Source organism: Nipponia nippon, unplaced genomic scaffold (assembly GCF_047370975.1).
Source record: "Nipponia nippon isolate SJK-2023a ecotype South Korea unplaced genomic scaffold, ASM4737097v1 scaffold_7, whole genome shotgun sequence".
Taxonomy (NCBI): Eukaryota; Metazoa; Chordata; class Aves; order Pelecaniformes; family Threskiornithidae; genus Nipponia; species Nipponia nippon.
In genome coordinates, this window is record NW_028262391.1 from 3,994,481 (window position 1) to 4,016,909 (window position 22,429).

Genomic DNA, 22,429 nt, shown 5'->3' on the forward strand with positions numbered 1-22,429 from the left:
AAAACACGCTATAATGTACCACTAGTGTTTCTTTTTCTGTCCTTCTTGTAATAATGATTAGATCCTGTTTAGCTAAGAAGGACAATAAAGGAGTATACAAGAGCACTGGATGTTTAGCTTCTTCACAGCCCAACTCTTCCTGCCCTGCTTTCCTTCCATGAGCACAGGAGCGCACAGCCCCTGCAGCACCCTCTCTCTTTGGGCACACTCCGGTCCTCAGCTGCAGAATATTTTAGCCCACTGCTCCCTAGCAGCTCCTGGAGGATTGCAGTAAGTCTGATTTCTCATCGTCTTCATTTGAGCGCACCGGTTCACGTGCAAGACAAGCAGAACCTGAAACCCATCTTGCAGGGCCCTTGGGTGTGCCTGTCCTCTCTCGGTCCTGGCTCTCTCACCCTTCTTTCCCACCCCATCAGCCAGCCCTGCGGAAGAAGGAAGGGACTGTACTGCTGAAAAAAGATAGAAGGGCTTTGCTTTAAACCAGAAAAATAAATATATTAAGATTCCTTTCAAAATCTGTAACTCGGCTTCCTCTTGCTTGTTTTTCTTGGTTCACAGAGGTCCCTAGTGGGAATTTTACATAACAGATGTATTCTTTTTGTATTAGGAACAGACCACAAAACACCATTTAACACCTCAAAAGGAGCCTATCATCTCAGGCTAACCTCATCCTGCTGAAGGTACACAGTGATTCCCTGGGAGGTGAATGATACCACCAGGGTAGGTTCGACTTTAAAGCATTGATAATAGAACAAATGTCAGATATTTAACTCAAAACCATAAAGAGAAAAAACAAACAAAAATCCCCCCCCCGCCCCCATTCCTCTTTACACTGTCATCGATAGTTAAACTTTTCAACTACCCCTTTTTCTCCAGAAAGCGTGTACCGTGGGTGACTTACCTAGTACCAACGTCATTCTGAGCTGCTAATCGGAAGGTGTAACCCAAAGCCGGACAAAGCTTAGTCAACTTGCAATGCTTCTGGCTTCCAAAGTAACATTCTCTGAAACCACTGTTCCTCTTTCCCTAGAAAGAGAGAAATCTGTAATCGGATAGCTATGAAACAAAACCACGTGGTTCTTATTTTAAAAAGAGCTGTTAAATGATATTAGAATTAGACGCTTTCATAGAAGCACTGTGCAAAGCAAGCTGTGTAAGCCACTGACAGCATTGCTACCCGACCTAAAATAACACCGATCAACACAGTCAGTCTGCTGTCAGATTCCTCCTCTTTTCAGATTTTTGTCTTCACAAGATTACCTACAGCTTCTGTCATCCTGCTTGAAGTGCAATTTCTCCTACTCATTAACCAAAAATCATGCAAGTTAAGGGTGAAATTAATCTCTGAATCAAGCCGGTCACAGGAGCACAGGAAAGCTGCAACCAACATTTTGTGCAAGCGCTACCCTCTGCTCCTCAAATCCCATGGAAGCCCTCCCTGGTCCTTCAGAAATGCTCTGTCCCACAAGAGGGCTCCCGCTCCCCGCGGTCCAGCCCCTGGCCAAGCCCAGCGACTGCCGCCCGAGAGGGACGAGCCTGGGTGCAACCCTCTGCTCGGCCCCATGCCCTCAAGGGCAAAAGAGATTTATTCATCACGGAGGAGTATTTAACGTGCCAGGTTCTGGACCCGTCCCACTGCTCAGAGCACACGGCATGCGATGAGCAAAGAGGGTTTGTTGGAAAGCACGAAACTTTGTTAAGAAACTTAGATGCTGGAGGTACGGTTTACGGGAGCTTCACAGCAACATGACCTGGAGCGATGAGGAGCCCTGACAAAGCCAAGATGGGGCGGCAGGGGGACAGGGTACCGAGACACCTCCAGCTCCCAAGTCCCTCCTCAGGTACGCTAAGTACAAACCAGCACGGCCGAGGACAGGGAGATTCAGTTCTCTCCCTCCCCGCCACGTTTAAAACAAAACAAAAACCTTTTCAACCCAACCCAACTTGGTATGCCCTACGGTAAAAATAAAGCCGAGCTTTTTGCAGGACAGAGACCCCAAGAGAACAAAGAATAACTGGTCTCATCCTGGGCCACATGTGGGAAATGGTCCATTTGAAATTTTTCAGGAGAAGGGGCACAGGTTGCTCAACTCTACATAAATAATATCTACCTGAGCTGAAGCAGTTTAAAGGAGTTTTAATTTCAATACTTGAATGCAAAATTAACAGACAATTACATTCAAAGTACCCAAAACAGGAACCTAGCAAAGCACACCCATGGGCTCGCACGGGTGCAGGAGACATGCCCATCTCTGCAACTTCTTCTGACATGGGAGCTCTGCTATGCCATTTACTATTTTTGGCACCTGTCTCTACACTTTCTAATTTTTATTTTCTCTCGGTAAAATTAACATCCGCCCATAGACAAGACTACTTATTTCACCTGATATGCACTAACTTGACAGAAGATTCAACGTTTCTATACCCAAGCAGACTATCAGGAAAGTCCTCTCTCTATAGAGGCGTCCCTCGCCGCAGCCAACAGCCTCACGTGCCGCGGCCCCCGAGCTCTGCTGCCCTCCCACACACCGTGCTTCCTCCGCGCTCGATACACGACTTCACCGTTAAAGATCTCAAAAATGCCCGAGTGGGACACACATTTCCCACTAGCCCATTCTCCAGCCCTTACCAACCTCCACTTCTTTTCACTCAGATTGCAACACAGAAGGCAGAACTCCAGAAAATATTTGTAGTAAGTCTCCAAAATGTGTTTATCAAGCCAGAAACGATCATGCGGACCTCCAGCACGGCACAACAATTTGGAGGCACTGAAGGGACATTTCGCACCCTGGCAAGCCGCCATAATTTACTTTTATTTATACAGTGGGATCCTACACTTGTTCCAGAACTTGGTTTAATACACAGTCGTCTTCAACTTCAGCCACCTGCTCCAGCTGTAACATTGCTGTTCGGCTGAAGTAAGTGAAGGGGTGGAATTGGAAAAGAATCGTGAATCCTAAAGCAAAAGTCTTTTGTAAATGAGAAAACTGTTTCAGATCTAAAATCCCTAGATACAGAGCTATATAAAACTCCTTTTGGACAAACATAATAGGTCACCATACTACTCAGCTCAGCAGTAACACATTTAAAATCCAGACTATACAAAACCTAATTAGTAATCCTATGTTTTAGTAAAATATCCATTCATCAGCGCAGGACTACTAAGAATACATTTTTCCCCCCTATGCAAACTCTCTTTTATAGGTTCAGATGCATTAAATTAATTTTTCTTTAACTCTTTAAAACCATCCTGACTCCAATATTTGTAAAGCATTTGAAAACATTTAGTCTCTTTTTGTTTTCTGCTTAAGAATGTCTTTTTTTGATCGCTTTCCTATGTTTTTTTCTCCAAGAGAACACACTGACCAAACGCTAAGCATGCGGTCGATAAACAGATGAGCAGCGATGGCTGGCTAAAAAGGAAAGCCATGGAAAATCTCACCTGCAGCGCAACGCCTGAACTGAGAGCAAGGGACCAAGGAAACTCCAATTTGTCAAAACGATGGGTTAAAACTTTGCAAAGGTTGCCAAACATTTACGTTATCTTCAACTTTCTAACAGTACAAATTCTGATATTGTATATATTTTTCTTCCAGAACTGGTACCCTACATTCCCCAGACTCGCTCAGAGACTGACTGGTATTCAAATTACTCAGACTGGCTGGTATTTTGGATTCTATTGGCACTAATTGGAGAGGCTGGCCGATATTTCTAATTATCCTGGCATTAATAGCCTGGAAATAGTCTCTCCGCTCCTTCTCTCCCAAGATTTATGAAAGCACTAATGCTGGCATAATTATAGGCAGGAACAACTGGCAGGCTGGTACTGGCTGCCACCCAAGACTCTTACAGCTTTCCCAGAATCCTTCTCCTATTCTTTGTACACTCAGCATCCAAGTTTTAATCCTTTAAATAATGTTTCGTAAGTTGCTTAAAATATACTGTATCGTTTCCGCAAATATTTCTAACCCACAAATTTCAGAGGAGAGCAGACACTGATTTCTTCACTAGCCCGGGTTTCTCCAGCCTGCGTTCCCTATCCTTCATGAGGACAACCCATACTGTGATGATCATCAGGGCCTGCCCAAGGAAACAAGAACAATTCAGCTCCACAAATCCATTAGAATTTGCACGATACTATAACACAGCGTTTTAACACAATTTTTAAGACTTCTGCCTGCTATTTCAGCTACATTTCAAGCTACACGCTCACTTAAACCAGGGTGCTCAAGTTTCTCTTGGAGATTGCGTTTGTTGAGACAAGGGGTTTGAGACTTTAAATGGGTTTTGTTGACTGCATTCCCTGCGGTGACAAAGTAAATAAACAGGGAAGGGGGAATGGGCTACTGCAGGTACAGTGGGTACAGAAATGGAGCACAGTCCTCCGCAAGACCTCGCTGCAAAAGTCTGAATAAAAGCTGCCAGCAACCAGGAGGCAAGATGGCAATCTGCTGCAGGCCACGCCAGCATTAACTTCTGTGTTTGGTTCATATTGGCAATAAAAAGCAACAGACTGATATTCAATCTGACACAAAGCTGAGGAGCAAACTGTCAACAATTACTATAACACACCCTAACATCTTTGCAAAGCATTTATTGCGCAAGCTCTTACACAAGTAGCTGAATTTTCTAGATATACAAACATTTAGAAGACAGAACGGGACCTAACATCCCTAAAACACACAGAAAAAACAATTTTATCCAAGACTCTCCTCGTGCATGTCTCAAGAGCGGCATAGCCACAGAGCAGACCTGGAGGGCAGGTAGGTGAACGAACACAAGCCCAAGCACGAGTGTGGAGCTCTGCGTATCCGAATTCTGGTGGACCATCACTGAGATGCGTGGCCCAGATTATCAGCCAGTACAAATGAGCACATCTCTGCTAGCCTCGAGAAGTTTAAAACTTTGTGGCAGAACAAAATTATCTCCCCTTATCTATATATAAATTAATTATTAACTACCCATCACCAAATCTTTAAATAGTGTGGTGGTGTATCTGTCTCTCTCTTGAGCAAATTAAAATGAGATGCTTACTGGATGAGAATTAAAGCTGCTTTTGAGCTGTGTACAAAACAGCAACTCACACTGCGTGAGAGGGATGTCCTTGTCTCTGGCTCAGGAACAGTCCTCCACTTTCCCATAGAAAATGAATAGGATACTCTCACTATCCATACACACAAGAAAAACATTTATTTACTACCACTTAATCACAGAATGATCATTTCACATCTAATTAGTAACAAAGGCCTGATTCTTACAGCAGTGCCAGCGGCATTTTTCAATGCAGTTACAGTTTACTGATTTTGATGAATGCTGGCATCAGGAGGAAGCATCACCTCCTTTACAGTGATGTTTTGTTTGGTATGTTTTTAACGCTACTTTTTCCAATCGGCCTTTTGCTTACCCTGAATGATCAATCCTGGCACAAAGTCATCGATCGACTAGTTCGGGTTTGTAAGTTCAAAGGGTTCAGGTTTGTAAAGTTCATAGAAAAAAGAGCCAGAAGGTGGAGTTTTCCTTAATTACAAATTTTACATTATTTTATTGTCAGACTACTGTTGCCAATCGCAGCACCTCAGGTACAGGCATATTCAGATCCTACTGAATTTCACAACACCTGTGAAGAGGGGCTGAGCCTAAGTCCTCTGAAGTCAAGGGAACTTTGCTAGTGTACATCCAACGTAACTGAGCGACAATTTGAAGACTGTCCTCCATAGTTCTTCAGGCATTTTAAGCTAAAACAGTTTATTAGCAAGGCATTACAACTATAATTCAAAGACCTGCGTCAGTCCTGAGAAAGAAAGTATTTGTGTTTTCTAATTAACGTGTAACACCGGTCACGTTGCAAACTGTTTAACCCAAATCGGGAGGGAAAAAGGTGGAATAGCAGGAATAGCTTTGGCTATTGATTACTCTGTCTTCCAGAGCCTGCAGGTCAGGGAAAACCCCAAAACTCAGAACTAAACTGAAGCAGCAGCAGCTGGGTAGAACTGGCACAGGGACATATTAAGCCATATAACCTTCTCTTCATCAAAGTAGATCAGAACACAACACACCTAGTTCCAACGAAGAAACAAAAGTAACTCATTTGTGTTTCATCTAAAGCTCATCTAATGAGGTGAGAGAAGGTTTTTAAAGTATATATGAGAAAAGACAGCTAAACCAGAGAATGGGAACAGTACTGCATCTGTTCTCAGCAACATACAGGAAAATAAAAAACAAAAATCTGCCTCAAACGCCTTTCTCCAGTCCCTCGAGCGACCCTGCAGAGGCGGGGAACCGGCGGCAGGTAGGTGGGGTGGGACGGGGCTTGCCGAGGAGCGCTGCACCCAGGGACCCAGGCAGAGCCCCCAGCACCCAGCTGGCACCGCAGCACCTCGGCCCCGCGGGACGCCCCACCTGCACCCACCAAGAGATGAGACGCTGTCCTCTCGCTACAATTCACAACCTCACCTAATCCTAGGGCTGTAAAACATGCCGCTTCTGCTGCTGTTTTACGGCAACAATTTATTTTTTGCATATACAAGTGATGCTACCTACACTCCTGGCTGCATTTTAGATGCTATAAATTACGCCTCTGCCCTGTAAAAACAGGAGGAACTAGTTGAGATACTGTTCAGCATCTGCCACGCTCCAAGATCTGAATTGCCCCAGAGAGAGACAACCTGTGCCCCACCGCGCGGGAGCGCGAAGGGGCTGCTGGAGCCCTGCCTTGGTGGGAGCGGGTAGCGCGGCCCGAGCCGGGGCAGCCGCCAGCCTGCCGGGGGGCAGCCGGACGCGCTCGCCCGACCACCTCCACCACTCCCCGCGGCTCCCGGGCCTGATGCCAGTTCTGCCTCTATAGGCCGAGGCTGCAGCCTTTGCACGACAGCTTTCCAGGACCTGCACGTTGCTTGTGCGTTGCGAGGGCTTCCCACAGCTCACTCGCACGCTATCCTTCCCTAGGAAGGCACTCAGCTTCTCAAGGCAGACTGCCATTTTAGGGTGTTTTTCTAACTTTATCATCAGATAGATTTCTTGTTCTCCACTCATGCAAAGCCCTCTCTGCTTTGCAGCCACAATTTAATTTCCTTCTGATTGCGGATTTTCCCGTGTTTATATTTTATTCTGTGCCCTGTAGCTAATGAATGTTGCTCTAGCTGAGCTCTGGCAGAGAGTTCGCCGTTGCCTGGCAAGCGTTCTCCTCTTCGCTGACGTATTTATTTCTTGATTTCACCAGGACACAGCGTGGCATTGTAACAAAGTTAGTGCTTTTTCTTACGTGGAGTTTACACAACCAAGTGCGAGGGTATAGGGCACTGCAAGTGAATTCTCTTTTGTGCTTGGGGGCCGTGGCTCCGGTAGCTAACTGCACCCTACGTCGGAGGCACAGTTTGCAACGGCACATGCAAAAGGGAGTGGAACAGCTTGCCGAGCTCGCTGTTGCAGGTAGATGAGGCTCCTGCCGATGCAGGCACAGCCAGCCTGCATCTTCAGGCTTTTTCTTTAATAAGCCTTAACAGCAAGTTTTAATTCAGCAACTTAAAATTGCATTTCTCTCTCATATCGAAAAAAATTTTCAGAGAAGCTACACCTGTGACATTAACTGTCTCACAACCCGACAACTACATTTCAGTCAGGAGTCTTGTCAAACAATTGGAGAGGTACCAAATTCCTTTGTGCAGGGCCATTATTCTTTCACCGTTGCTGGCTAGCCGTCCACTGGGAGCTCAGCTTTCAGGATTGTTACTGAGAAAACAAGGTAATTAAAACAGATAGACTAAGGGAATCAGGATGCCTTCATTTTTCCCCGTTGGTACATGAGCTAGCCTAAATGAAACTACTTTTGCCCTGTGAAAAACAGGCATCATAACAATTCTTTCTGAAGACAAAACTCCAGGTATATACTCAGTATTAAAGGGTTTAAAGGATGAAAGCACTTTAGAATTGACTTACATATATCCAAAATTATGGACTAGAGTCCATGTGGACAAAATTAACGTCAAAAGTATTTGCACTGTATTAACGGTCTGTTGTTGATCTTTCTCCTGACAAGACCTTCTGTTGCTTCCCTCCCCTCTGCAGGCTGGAATCATTCACGGTGCTGTTACATCCCCATGGCTCCACGCTACTGGAAGCCTTGCAAGAGATCACAGCGGCACAGTCAAGGTGCCGCAGAAGGTGTAATGGGATCATCCTGGCCCATCCTTTTGGAGAATTGTCTTTTTCATCTCCTTTCCCAGACCTCACACGCCACTTTTCTTCTTCACTGACAACCCTTCCCCTTCCATTATGCGGAGAGGGACAGCAAACCATTCTGAAATTATTGTTTAAATTTAGTTTGGTTCAGCGGGTTTCTCATCATGTAGACCCCGCTTGCTGTGATACTGCATACAATAAATGTTTGCACAGTGAGCGTTTCCAAACATCCAATATGTAACAGAATACTCCCTTTAGAATATTATTTTTAGACTACTAAAACCCTCAAGAGATGTTTCTCAGACTGTACAACTAAACACCCCTTCACGTTCTTCATTTCCTGACTCTCACTTTTTTCTTTACATGTCGCCCAAGCCTTTTCTGTCACCCAATACATGTTTTTTCCTTCAAAGATGACATTCACTGACTCATGCTTTCTGCAGAAATATGGCTTGCACAATGGAAAGGAGGCAGAAAGGAATTAGGGGACGGAGGGAGGACTCACAACCAGAACCCACCTCCAGCAAATACTCCACATCTCTTGCTTTTGGCACTCTCCCCGACAGCCCGCTGCTCACTAACGATGCAAGATATTCGGGACAGAGAACTTATTTCCTTTTGTGCCTGGAAGGGGACTAATTGCCACTATGTAAAGGACACCGTTATTTTGACCCTGAACACATTCTCTGTCGAAAGGGCTGCAAGATCACGGCTCTTCTCCTTTGAGGCAGGAACAGTTTTATTCTGTGCTCAGACAGCATCCAGAAGAAAGAGATTACGAACAGAGCCCTAAGATACATCACAAGTATTTAAATAGTAAGTAACGGTAATTAACAAATGAAGTCCACCAAATGAGCGATTAAAAGTTAGATTTCAAGAGTACAGAAGCAGAACATTGTCTCTGCATAAAATACACTGAATGAAAAGTTTTCCCCTCACTGCCCCTTTCACCTCTCCAACTTTTTACCTAATGCCATCAGGATTTCATTTTCCTACTTCTACTTTCTCCTGTATTTAATTATTTTTCTTTACTCAGCAAATCCTTGTAAAGTCTGAGTGCCATTTATGTACGTATTTATTTCAACTAGTTACTACTTACCTCATCCCACTCCAGAAGGTAGCTGGTGATTTTTGAACCATTATCAATGGGTGCCTACAAACAAAAATAAACAAAAGGTGATTTGGGGAATAAGAGAAAACTACTTCCCCCCCAGGCAAATGACTAGAGTTTAAAGTGAAACCGAAGCCTGGGGTTTGCACACAGCTTGGCAACCTCTTCACGAATACTGAGAAGAAGCTGGACGTTAATGAAACACACACATTTGAACAGTCAAGTCAGTGCATGGCGAGGGATTTTCAGAGTACAGCAAGTTCAAGTCCTTTACTGAAAAACGACTGTCTCAGCTTTCAATTATTTTCAACGGCTATGCTCGCTGTCGGTAAACTGTATTTTTCACTGCTTTCTTGCCCGATCCAAGCATTACCTACCTTCCATTGTAAGGTCAAGGAGTTTTTGGTCCTGTGCGAGGGTTTGGGTGGGAAGGGACACTCTGGTGCTGAGCTGTGAGTGGTGAAGCTGACTGGCTCTGAGCAGGATCCCTTTACTGAGTTGTACATTGCATATACCCTGGAAACAATATTCAAATGGGTTATAAATCTGCTGACAGCTACAAGATGAGAGAGCACTGCCTCAGCCACAATATTTGACTACCAAAGCATCCATGATACTGTCCACTAATGACAGATTTCTCACAGACCAGTGGGTATCATTATTTTACTTCCCTTGGTACAATTATGAAAAAAAAAAAAAAAATCACAGCAGAAGAGGAACATTACAGTGTTTTGTGCAAATACTCCCACAGAACACTGAGTTATCATCATCTTTTCTTTCCACCGCTATTTCCTTGCCTATTGCCAGACTTTCACACCCTGTGCTAAGATCCTCTTCCCAATGCAACAGAAAGCATGAACTCATGAGAAGGTATAAACTTAAATGCCTGGTTTACACTTGATTCACATGTACCACGTTGAGTGCTGGAAACTGCTGGTCCCCTTCCCTGGGTACGAGCTTCTCCTGCGTAGCTCCGGTGTCAGCACTTAGTGGATCTCCATGAATTGGAACTAACACAGCTCAGGAATATTACTCTGATAAACTGAAAATCTTTAAAGCAAATTTGATTTCAGGCAAACCCTCTATATCTCAGCACCGAGGGGGATACACAATACCAAATAATGTGGGAAAGCAAATACAATATAGTCGAGCACTTCCTCACGAGGTGCTTTTCTCTGAAAAATTAATGATGTTATTTTTTCCCTTCACATTTTCCAGGCAGCAAAAGAAAAGTGCAAATTTGAAGTCTTCTACTCAAAAAAAACGCTCAAACCATGACCAGACGATGACCTCTGAGCTGGCTGTAGCTATTGTGTACTTGAATGCAGAGTTTAAGAAAGGGCAACTTCTAAATTTGTTTTCAGTAGATAAGAGTAATTTAGGTACAATGGCCACCTACGTACTATCAAACCTTTCGTACTATCAAACCTTTCGGGGGAGGTTCACAGGAGCTGCTATAGTGCTGCTGTACCCATCACCTGTTAGCAGGCGGGAGTGAAAACAAATGCAATTAATGAATTGAGTCTGCATCTGGCGAGTGGTTATGTACGTGCGCTGGAAATCAGCAGAGCTAAGCATCAAACACAGGCCATCAGGGAATACAACCGTGCAAAAATGAGCTTAATGAGCATCTTCTGCAAGTCCTTGAAACACACTCATCTCTGAAGGTACCAAAATAATACTACTTGAAGAAAGGCAGGAGGGAGATTTGGAGCGAAGCAGGTTGTCCCGGGTGCCCAGGGCCCAGCAGGGCAGGAGCGAGCGCAGGCAGCTTGCCTGTGCGGAGACGAAGCCCTGAGGGATGCTGCCAAGGTTAAGGAGACCCAAGGCGATCTGCTGAGTAACCACTGGCCCCATAAATTTCCTTACTTAACAGATTTATTTCTTCACAGTTGTTAATACATAATGCAGTTTCAGTGAAGAAAAAAAAATTGTCGTGGAAAGCAAACAGTCAGCCTTTTCAGTGTTGGTTCCCTCCACTACAAACACATGCTGCTGCTTTTTAAGTATGACTTTTATGTTTAGCAGTCACTTTTTCAACAAAAGTTATTGCTAACTGTTCACGAACGATTTATAATTTGGCAAACCTGCAGGAAGGCAGAGGGAACCGTAGGCAGGCAGAGTGCGGTCAGCCAGGACACGGGGCAAATACCCCCGACGCCCCTAAAAATCACACGAGACCTCAACGCCACGCTTTGCACGGCAAGCGCTCTGCTCTTTGACGCTGGCTTTAAAAATGATGCTCAATTGCTTACAGCAGGACATTCAGCAGTGTTTTACAACCTTCTCCTCCTTGCTACCATCCATTTGCTGCTAGGGCTGGGACTACTGCCCAGCCTGGGAGCCTGGGTCTCTTATATACAAGAAGTTACTTCTGGTCTTGTGCTTCTACTTGCAAAGTTCATTTTAGGACTCCTCTAGAAAATATCCTTAAAAAACCCAGAAGCTATAGTATCAGAGAGAGACAGACACATTTTTGGTATTGGGTCTTCTTTAGAGCTCAGAAGCAAAGTGTTTGGTTTTTAAAGTTTTACAAACAGTAATAGCCTTGATAGGAAAAAGCATGCCAAACCTAGCCCTTGTCTGGAAAAACAGAAGGAAACAATAGACAGGAGTGAAAGGAATTTTTTTTAAAAGGATATTGAGCATAAGTGAACAGGATATGAATTTGAAGCCTTGGTTTGTAAGCAAAGTCTTTAAAAAAATCCAATGTGAGCAGGTAACAACACAGCGTTAAAACATCAGGGAGCAAAACTGAGAATGTGTTAATAGTTACTAAATGTGTAAACACATTTTTAGAATCAAAGAGAACTATGTTCTAAAAACATCAAGACAGGCCAGTATGAATCAGGTTTTTTGGAATAAATGCTGAAATTACGATGGTCGGATGGATCAGCAGATTTACTTCGTGAAGCAAGGAGTATATATGACAAAATTGTGCTGGAGTACTTTCAGTGCTAGCACACCTATGCGACAATAATTAGACAAACGCCAGTTGCTTTAGACAAATGTTGAAGATGCTGGAGGTATCCCACTTCGATACATGAGCACTTCCAGGCCTGTCACACATATAGATACGCAGATCTCTGTTTTTTTTTCTCTTACTATAGCAATGACAACAACATGACAGAAAACGTATTGTTCAAAAAGCACTCTTGTAACGTAAAGTCCGAGATAAAAATCTATTAGAAAATATTTAGAAGCCACTGAAAAAACACCTACAGAGGTGACCGTGAAATTCTTGAGCTATGCTGTACAGTTAGATAAAAAACTTTCACATTTATTCTAACATAATCGAAGAGTTTATATTTAAGTGACATTGATAGTCACACTAACTCACCTGACGTGATAATCTGTTGCTGGCCTAAGGTCTTTCAGGTTATATTCTAATTCTTCTCCACTGCAGGAAAAAAGCCCAAACCCAACAAATCAATAAATTACGAAAAGCAGTATCACACTTAGCACAGCTAGTGATTTCCCAGTGACTAGCAACTCCCTCATATTATGATTCGAAAGAAGAAAAAAAATCCCACCACAGAAAAACAGTAGGAAACAACATACCAACAATTTGTTGACACACTTCAGGTTTCTTGAAAACTTTATAAAGCTCCGTATACATGGCAGAAAAGTAGTTATCACCCCAATTTATACAGTGAACTACCTATATGCGTTTATTTCAATGCCGTCCTTACATTTTGTTGATATTTGCATAAAGCTCTTTGTGTTTTTCAGCCCTCACAGAGCTGGAAAGAGCAGAACTGATACATTACTTTTGTACTTTCTGCACATTCACTCTTTCAAAACACTTTCTAAAAAGTGAGAGTCATTGAACTTTAGAGGAAAAAGTGTATTTTCTCACACAATCATTCCACTTTTCTGCTTTCTCTTCCAGAACCGTGCTCTCTGTGAGGACCACGGCAAGGAGATGTTTAATTAATGCCCTAACAGCTGGACCCAGATATCTTTCAATACGAAGAAAAGTAAAAGCACAGAGTTTCAGACATTTTAGGAAATCAAACCAGCATACAATCTCTTAATTTCAAACATAGCCAACATAGTTAGGGCTATTCTTTTTCATTTTGGTTTGTTTGCTGGTAACTGAACAATAGGCTCAGTCATGTGTTGCCAATTCTGTGAAGATTAAGGTACGGGTCAATGCTCAACAAGTAATAGCCATCTCATGTAAGTGCTTGGCTTATTTGCGATTTTATTAAAATACGGGAAACAAGAAAATTCTCAATTTAGCATAAAGAAATATTTCATAGATAGTTGGACAAACACAGGGAAATACCTCAAAATCAAGAGAACAAAATCAACCAGAAAGCACATGCCTGCTGGGCTGCCAGAAATCCACCAAAACCCCTTCTTTTTTTCATATAGTCCAATGCTCTGCAAATTCAGTTTTTTCCCTCTGAAACGAGTGCACCTCTTTGTAAAGACAATGTATTCAACATATTGTAGACTTTCTTTTGCCTATAGTAATAACGATTACTGCTGCTCGTGACAGAGCGTACCACATTAAGCTAATGGCTGTACTCTGGCCAGCAGCAGGAGACAGATTACTCCTAGCAGCTTTAAAACAGATGCACAACATTTCATAACCAGGAGACAATGTGCAGCCATCATACCAGCAAGCACAAGAAGTGCTAGAAAGCATCCTTGCCATTTTAAGAGCTCAGCAGCACACATTAACCTATAGAGATGCTCACACTGGCTCACAAACAGCTAGTCTAAATACCAGAACAAAAATCAGGCAGCGTTTCCCTGGTTAATATCCTCTTTTTATACTACCCAGGACAGTTCAGGCAGACCTGCCTTTAGCATACCAGGACGAATACCCTAATTCACAGGACATTTTAAGAAAGGAGATAGCTTGGTCCCAAGAGGTAATTCCATAAATGCTGTACCACCTGGACTCTATTTAATGAGATTTGGGAAGGATTAGCTATTTCCCCAACAGCCAAGGTCACATCTCAACATTTTCTATCCTAGACGTCATTAGCGGGGAAAAAGAAAGGCATAATACCATATGTACTTGATCACAGAATGAGCTCAGAGGATCACTGGAAGGAGAGACAGAGAAATCCCTCAAAATTTTTACTGAAGACCGCTGAGAGCCCAGTATTCGGGTTTTTCTGGGGAGCCTATAAAGCCTACTGATGGGTGTGCTCTCTCCTCTGCTCATCTAAGACACTACAAAGCAGTAAAGCCCTCACCTTTTGCTCATTAGCTCAAAAAGCAAGCTTGACTGTTCTTAATTCTGCACGTCCAAATTTAGCCCATTAGGAAGGCAGCTATCCTGCCTGCATGGTATACACGAAAGGTTTTGACATTTAGCACAAGAGAAAAAGTAACCTTTTCATTGGCAATGGGAGAGACAGCATCACATGCAAGACCTGCCCTGTGCCAGGGAGGCGGGAAGGGAAGGCAATTAGGGACCTTGTGATGTGCGCTCGACCAGCTCCCCGCAAGCTCCTCCAGCAAGGGGGGCTGACGGGACGGCGAGGGAGCAATTACAGCGTGGTCAAATGTGCCTTTTTTCTGCGACTGACGGGCATGCCAAAATAAACCCTGAAAAGCTCAGAGAATTTATTCCTAACGAAAACACAAGTGTAAAAATGATGCTGTTACCTGTAAATTATCTTGTATTTTCCATCCCTCCCTTTATCCGATAAGGCAACCTCATAGGTACAGGTGTAAGGCAAACTGTTGTTGTGTCTATCTGCATTTAGAAGGCCAGTGGGAGGTGACCAGGAAAGCAAAACTGTTCTTGCTTGAATATTTGTAACCTGTAAAAGAAACATCAGTTACTCTGAATTCCAATAAATACACTGTCCCTTAAGGATTTGCTTTTTGTTTGCATCTTCACAATCAATTTCTTGTAAAAAGGCAATTTCAGAGCTATCGGTGAAAAGTAAAGGGTCAGAAATAGTCATCAACAACACAAACAAAAATACAGATTCATGGCATCAACTAATCTCTAACAGATGAGGAATAGAGAGATGTCCCCCCGCAGCGAGCTGGCTCGTCACTGCCTGCGCATCCAGCAAAGGATGCCTCGCACCATTCCGGAGGTACCTGCTGCCGTGGCCATTACCAGAAGGCAAGTGGAACTAAGTGAAACAGAGACTTTAACCTATCGATTGTTTTGTATGCAATTGTTTTTCTAAAGCTTTTGTTAGGGAGATTCTCTGATAAAACCCTGATGGCTTTTTCAGTCATCCCGTTCCTTCTTCTAATTTGAAACTGCAATAATTCAACTGCAAATAAGTAAAAAAACCCCAATTCAATCTTCAAGGTTACGCTGACCCAAAGGGATAAGGGAAAATCATACGAGAAGTCCAACCTGTCAATTAAAAATTACATTGCAAATCCACCACTTTGTGCCCTGAAAGACTGCATGGACGATCTGTAGTCACCCCTGGGTGCGACACCTCAATGGCAGATAGGGGAGGATTCTCCTTTAATAAAACAAGGAAAAAATACCTCAAAACCCTGCACCAAAACAACCTTATCATCCCTCCAGAGCAGCTGTATTCTTCTGGCCAGGCAGGTCCAAATACCTCTAGAGTGACCGAGCTTACAGAACCAGCATCGCCTTTCTCACCAGGAGAGCCCGCTGGCACGGTGCCGGAGGCATCGTTCATCAGCTGCATGTACCGACCAGCAGCTTCCCAGAGAACAGCCTTCTGTTATCAAGCCAAGAAAGAAGAAAAAAAAAATCCTTCCCCTCCACCGTCTCAAAAGAAAAAGAAATAAAAACCAATAGTTGCACTGGCTATCTTGGAAAGACGGCACAACATTTCTATGCACGCCTTCTGCAAAAAGCCCAGCGAAGCCCCAAAGCCTCCATCGCCCCAGGCTCTCCGCCACAAACTCTCCACTTCTTGTAATGAAAACGACTGCGTTTTTCTTTCTTAATTGTAGTGAAAATGTAAATAATACTTTTTTAGCTAGCTTCCATGAGGAGGAATCAAAGCACAAGGTTTTATATTCTTTATTCATTTCTCCTACGCATCAAATTTCACTGGTTCTATCATTTTAACAGATTTTTCCAACACACAGAGCAAAACGTTGTTATTTTAGAAGGCGTAAGATGAATGATGCAGGTGCTTGGTTACACATTTCCTACACTTTTCTTGAGACAGTTGAAACACCTTACCCAGAAATGCTTTGGTAGTGAAATATTAGCCATCAGCTTGTAAACTGCTTGTTTACAAATCCGGCTTCTGGATACCTTTGTCTAATGGAGAATATTTAACTTCTCATAGGAAAACACGCTGCTTCCCGCTGAAGAGCACTGCAGCCGTTGTGTGACACCCATACATCAAGCAGATTCCTTCTGAGCAAGCTGTAAAGCTGGTTTTAACAGACTGACAAGTAGGTGACACCACGAAACGTCTCATCTTAACTTTAACACCGTGCTCTCAAAAGTTAAAGATTTTAATTTACAGCAGCACACTTAAGTCTTGCCGAAAAGCAAACTTCTGTTCAACCTCATGTGAAAAGCAAGTTGTAAGGCAAGAAGTTTTAAGTAGTATCAAGGTTTTTTTTTTTTTTTCCATAAAAAATATGAACGTGCAAATTCTTGTATGAATTGTCATGGGGTTTCTTGCTCTAATCACGTGTTTCTGATGCTATGAAATCAATGTTTGCTTCAAAAACTTGGACCAGTGCAAACTGATACTGGATTAGATAGCTTATAGGAATCTTGAATGATTCAAATAAGACAGATGAGTTAAATTTTTGAGATATATATACACACATGTATGTGAATGAAATTTTGACAAAGATATGTAGAGCTAAAGGTCTGTATCTTAAATAGTACTTTGATCAGAAAACTGGATAGTAAGTTCCAAATGGACTTTTTTTTTTTTAACATACATTACTACTATGCCAGCTCAGCCCATCAACACGCAGTTTCTTTTATTATGGAAATATGCTTGCATAATTCTTTTTCATAAATTCAGACAGACTTGGAGCTGGAGGCATGATATCCTGCCAATGTTCTAGTGAAATGTTTTTCTCTATGACTACTCACAAGGACACACGTATATATTCTGCGTACGGCAAAAACTCTGGCCTTTCATGAACTTTAGCAATCTGTAAAAAGTTAGGTCTTTTCGTTTCTTAAAATAAGAGAAAAGTATCTTATGGACTAACCGCTAGAAAGTGTTAGACTATTATTTTGCCATCAGTGTGCAGACGTTTCCATGCAGAGGACAAAAGTCCAAAGCCAGTCGCCGAGCTGCTCCAGCTACACCAGTAACTTCTCACCGGTGCAGCGCTCAGCGTGGCGGCTGGCCCGCCTCGGTGCCGTTCTGTACGCAGTAACTGCTGGTGGAGGTTTAAAAATAAACCCCAGAAATCGTTACATGCAATTCTTAGCTGCACTGAGCACACACAGCAAGTGTAGTAAAGCAAGTGAGGGGTCACTGCCTGCAAGATGAAGTCAGAAAAGGCAAACCTATACACTCCCCGGGTATAGAAAGCAGAACAGCACTGTGCACGTCAGCACGAGCACTGGGAACGGATTTATTTGTACGGCTAGAGATAAACCTATCTGCTGCTCACCGGCTAACAGGCTCGATAGCGTATCACCTTTACCAGCCAAAGGCATCTCTCTGCGATACCTGATTCAATGGCCAAAGCCACCACTTAACTTCACGGAGGAACTCCTACCCGGAGCAGGAAGCGCTAGCTTTGCTGTGAAAAGGGTAAGTTAAATAAATGGCGTTATGATATGCTGGGAATAACACGCAGGCACTCGCAAACCAACTCAGCAGCTTCGACTCCAACTTTTCTTGCTTACACCTGGGAAAACAAGCACCTTTCAAAAGATACGGAGCAGCTGGACAGACCTGGGCCAGCCCTTTCCATGCCGTAAGGCACAGCACAGCTAACATCACGATGGTGGGCTTAACACCACCACTGAACTTGCAGACATAAATCCTTGGCTGTAAACAAAAAACAGTTTACTGTTCGTTAACGGTGCCCTAATTTCATCCAACCGAACTATAAGCAGCCAGAGCACCTCTTCATAGGCTGGGCAGGTAAAACTTTGTGCTGCTTTCTCGTTACCCCAGCCTGTCTCATCTGTCCCCAAAATTGCCGTGCTCGCTTTGAACAGGACTGGCTTGGCCTTTTAGCCAAGACCGAACAAAAGATTCTCCCAGAAGGAGTTTTGTATGTCTGGTGAAAAGCACAGTTAATTAGTTTCTGAAAACTTCTCGGTTTACACAGCAAATGCCTGCTTTCTACGCTATCAAAACTCAGCGGTGTAAATAATTATTTCATAAAAGCCCCTGGGAAAGAATCCCAGCTCCTGCACTACTTTAATAAGGTTACAAGACTGATGAATATCGGTCCTTCCCGTCTTTCAGGTAATGAACAATGTTTCTGTACAACTTTCATTATCTTTCAAATTCCGGCTTAGCATTCACAGGCATCGTGTGGTTCAGGGGTTTATTGTATGTGTGAGAACTACACTGCAAGCAACATTCATTTACTCCCTCGAGGGCAATGTTTGAAAGACTCGGGGGTCAAATGAATACACGGTTATTACCGGGTTGAGATTTTGCTTTTAAACTATGGGTCTAATCCTGCAGTTTTAGGCAAAAATCCCGATGATTAAATATGAGTTTTGCCGCAGAACAAGTCAGCAGGAGCAGGCTGCCTCTTGGAAAGTCAAACTAATGTTTGAGCTCCGACTCCGTGGAGCAGCGGCGTTTCCCCGCGGGAGGCGACGTCGGATGCAGCGACGCGGCCCCCCGCCACTTCGGAAACCCAGAATCAAGTTTCCCTTCCCTCATCGAGGTGTTTGCTTTAGAGAATGCTTACTTTGTCTGCGATAATGCGAATTAAAAATATATTTCAGTTTAAATAAAAACACGGGGGAAAAGAGCAAAAGGCTTCTTTTAAAATTTTTGCTGTCAAAGGGATAAAACTAAGATTAAATTTACAGTTTGGTTGCACATCTCCAACAGGTGACAACATCTATTATCGAAAACAGATTTTTTTATAAATTAATAATTTTAAAAGCGTGTATATTTTGCACTTGGAAAGGTGAGAGAGACTTTGTCACAGATTGGTACCTGGACAAGCTAGATTAAAGCGGCTCCAGGCGCTACCAGGGCTGCGGAGTCTCCTGCAGGAGCTGCTCAGAGGGCTGATCCCTGCAGACGGCTGCAGGTGGCGGAGGGAGCTGCTCGCCTGGACACACCAAAGCCGTGTGCTGCAGACATCGCATCACTTGGCTTGCCACCGACTTACTGCTCTCTGCCCTTTCGTTTTTATTGTGTCACTTCTTTCTACACAATCGTTTTTCTACACATTGTTTTACTTTTCATTCATATATGCATAAGGCTCACCAAGAAATACGGCCCGGCTGACTATTTATACGTAATATGATGTATTTCTATCAGATATAATACTGACTACACACACACGTAATCATTCATAGCAATTAATGATTTGGGAGACTCCTGTGAGTTTAATTACTCACAAATGTCAAAGTTACAGAGAGAATAACAGATAATCCCCAGCATCTTCTCACTAAATGTCATTACTATTGAACTAGCATTTATCGTGTTTTAGCTTTTTTTTTTTTTTAGGATTCCTATTTTTGAAATGATTCAAGAAAAATTATTTTTGTCTATTGGTAGTTTTTTGCTCCCCTCTGCTTTATGTGCTCTGGTTACCATAAATCTAATTGTATAGAGCTCAGAATCCCGCAAGCTGCTCAAATAGCTTCCCTCCTTACCTCTATAGATATAGGTATGAAATAACACATTTTTCACGTCAGCTCTCCGGATATCTGTGAAAGGCATCTAGCTGTGGCATTTTACCAGATGAGCAACATTCAGGTAGTCCTCGATACAAAAATATTGACTCACTCTGTACAATAAACTAGCCTACTTTTGCGATAATTGCACTTTCTTCCATTCTGATCTCCCAGAAACTCTTCTCTCAAGTCTTCAGCTTAGTATCGTCACTTTTCTCTACACGAAATGAAGCAACTTTCCTTCTTCCAAACAGAAACTCGGGCTGCAGCCCCCTGGTATTTATCATCTCTGCAGGTCTGGTTTAGATTCTGGCTGGCTTTGAACCTGCTCTTGTAGACGCCAGGACAGTAGGATCCAACACCTATTGACTGAGCAATTTAAGACCAAATACCTTCTGTATTTATTCAGAACAAAAGCACCTAAGAGAACAGATCCTAAAAATAAAACTCAGCCTGTGCTCATGCCTGCCTCTCCCTGAGCTCTGCCACTTCTGCATCTAAGGAACAACCACCCCTTCATGCTCCCACTGCAGAATTTCTTTATATCAGCCTCTATCAGCTACTATTGAACCCAGTCTTTAGATAAGCTTTCCAACTGTTTTTCTTTTTCCTTTGCTTATTTGTTTACTAGCTTTCCAGCTGGAGAGAAAAAGGCCTGAGCCCTGAGAGAGCCAAGGAGGTAAAAGTCCCAAAGCACAGCCATCTCCCTCTGCCTCAGGACTGCTTCTTCAGGTGCTTGTTTGGACCGTTCATTTAGACCCACAATACCCTCCTGGTTTTAATTTGACACACCAAACCAGAAAAATGTCACGTTCAAAGGGCTTACAACCAGATTTATTAATAACCTTACCTGACTGTGGTCACACCCAGCATGGTGATTCAATTTCCATTACAAGTCACGTGCTTTTATGGCTCAGACAAACTTAGAATATAGCAATGGCCATTGAATAATAGAATTAGCCTGATTTAATAACGATTACAGACATAAATTGCTCATGACAAATAAAATTAAACCCAGGGGAGAGGGGATAGGAGCAATGTGAATCACCCCAGTGCGCTGGGTTCCCCATGGCAGTATGAATACTGGGAGCTGTCCTCTGGAAACAGGCGACTGCTGCGGCGGGCAGAGCCCACAAATACCCATGAGCATAAAAGATGCTTCAAATTTATATCCCGGCAAAATGAGTTAGATAGAGACAGCAGCAACAAGCTATTAAGGAGAAAACTCAGAAGTGCTCCCCTGTGAAATCACCACTGTGTTGCGACACAATCTACTTATCACATTTGCTATTTTGTGTATGTGTGTGTGGTAATTTGGGATCACATACCTGTGGTTTCTCCATTCCAGAAAGAATGTCTTGAACCCTTTTTGTTTCTGAATCAAATTCTGTAAAATAGAGAATGTGGAAATAGGAAGAAAAATAAATGACCAAAATTAAACAAAAGTGTCAGCTATATCAATAATCCTTCAGGAATTTGTGAATAGGAGAGAGAGAGATTACCTGTACACAAGCATCAGCCATTTTGCTCTTGTGAATTTAAGGTATGCAGTTATATAGATTAATATTAAAAACCTGTAACAAAGGAGGGAATGAAACTTCCAACGCTCGCAGATATTCAGAAAGGTGGGATTATGGGCAGAGGTGTCCTCCACAACATTATTAATTGGGATTTGCTTTCACAGAGCAAAAACATCTTATTTCCAAAGCTCAGCCATGGAAGAGGCCCAGGGGTTTCTACAGCTCAATTACTGCTGAACCTAATCCTGGTTTGTTAATCAAACACATCCTTACTCCATCAGCTGCAGAGCTGGGCTACCCGCCCGGCTCGCCAGAGCAGCGGGCTACCAGAGAGGACGAGCATCCTTGCCCCATGCAGGGAAAGCCCAGCCGAGCTGCGCAGGGCACCCGTCCTCAGCCCCGGCACCCACCTACACCTACCGGTCCTTAAATGCCGTTATCGTGTAAGCTGCTTTTCAACTATGGAGGTAATAAAGTCACACCATTTGGATGCCTGACTAGCCGTAATCCGTCCCCCCTCCCCGAGCCGTGCGCCTGCCACGGCAGCTCTTGCGGGGGCTATGCAGCGTTATCGCAGGGCCGGGTGTGACATGCTGCCCCGAAATTAGACAGATCAATTGAGCACAGAAGGTGCCGCAGAGGCGACCGTCTGAGCGGTGGAATCAGCCTTTCCCCCATCCTCCCCCCCCCAAAAAAAGTCTTGAGGTAAAACATCAGCTTAGAGTAATGAGGTGACACAAAGCAGCTTTATTCCTTTTGGACCGCAGCGCAGAGAGGCCTCACTTTCCACTACAGTATTCTCTAATGGAAAACTAGGAACTTTTTTGTTTTTTTTCT

At 43.3% G+C, this 22,429-nt stretch overlaps 1 protein-coding gene across 1 annotated transcript in view; it reads right to left on the minus strand.

The window, feature by feature from the left end:
• The window catches only part of FNDC3B (fibronectin type III domain containing 3B), a 214,927-nt gene that overhangs the window by 55,291 nt on the left and 137,207 nt on the right, over positions 1-22,429 (minus strand). The window contains exons 7-12 of the mRNA XM_087740202.1: positions 21,401-21,459; positions 14,921-15,078; positions 12,630-12,689; positions 9,667-9,805; positions 9,278-9,331; positions 902-1,026 (exon numbers count right to left, since the gene is read on the minus strand). Of these exons, the coding sequence (XP_087596328.1) occupies positions 902-1,026; positions 9,278-9,331; positions 9,667-9,805; positions 12,630-12,689; positions 14,921-15,078; positions 21,401-21,459 (595 nt within the window). The remainder of the gene's footprint in view (positions 1-901; positions 1,027-9,277; positions 9,332-9,666; positions 9,806-12,629; positions 12,690-14,920; positions 15,079-21,400; positions 21,460-22,429) is intronic.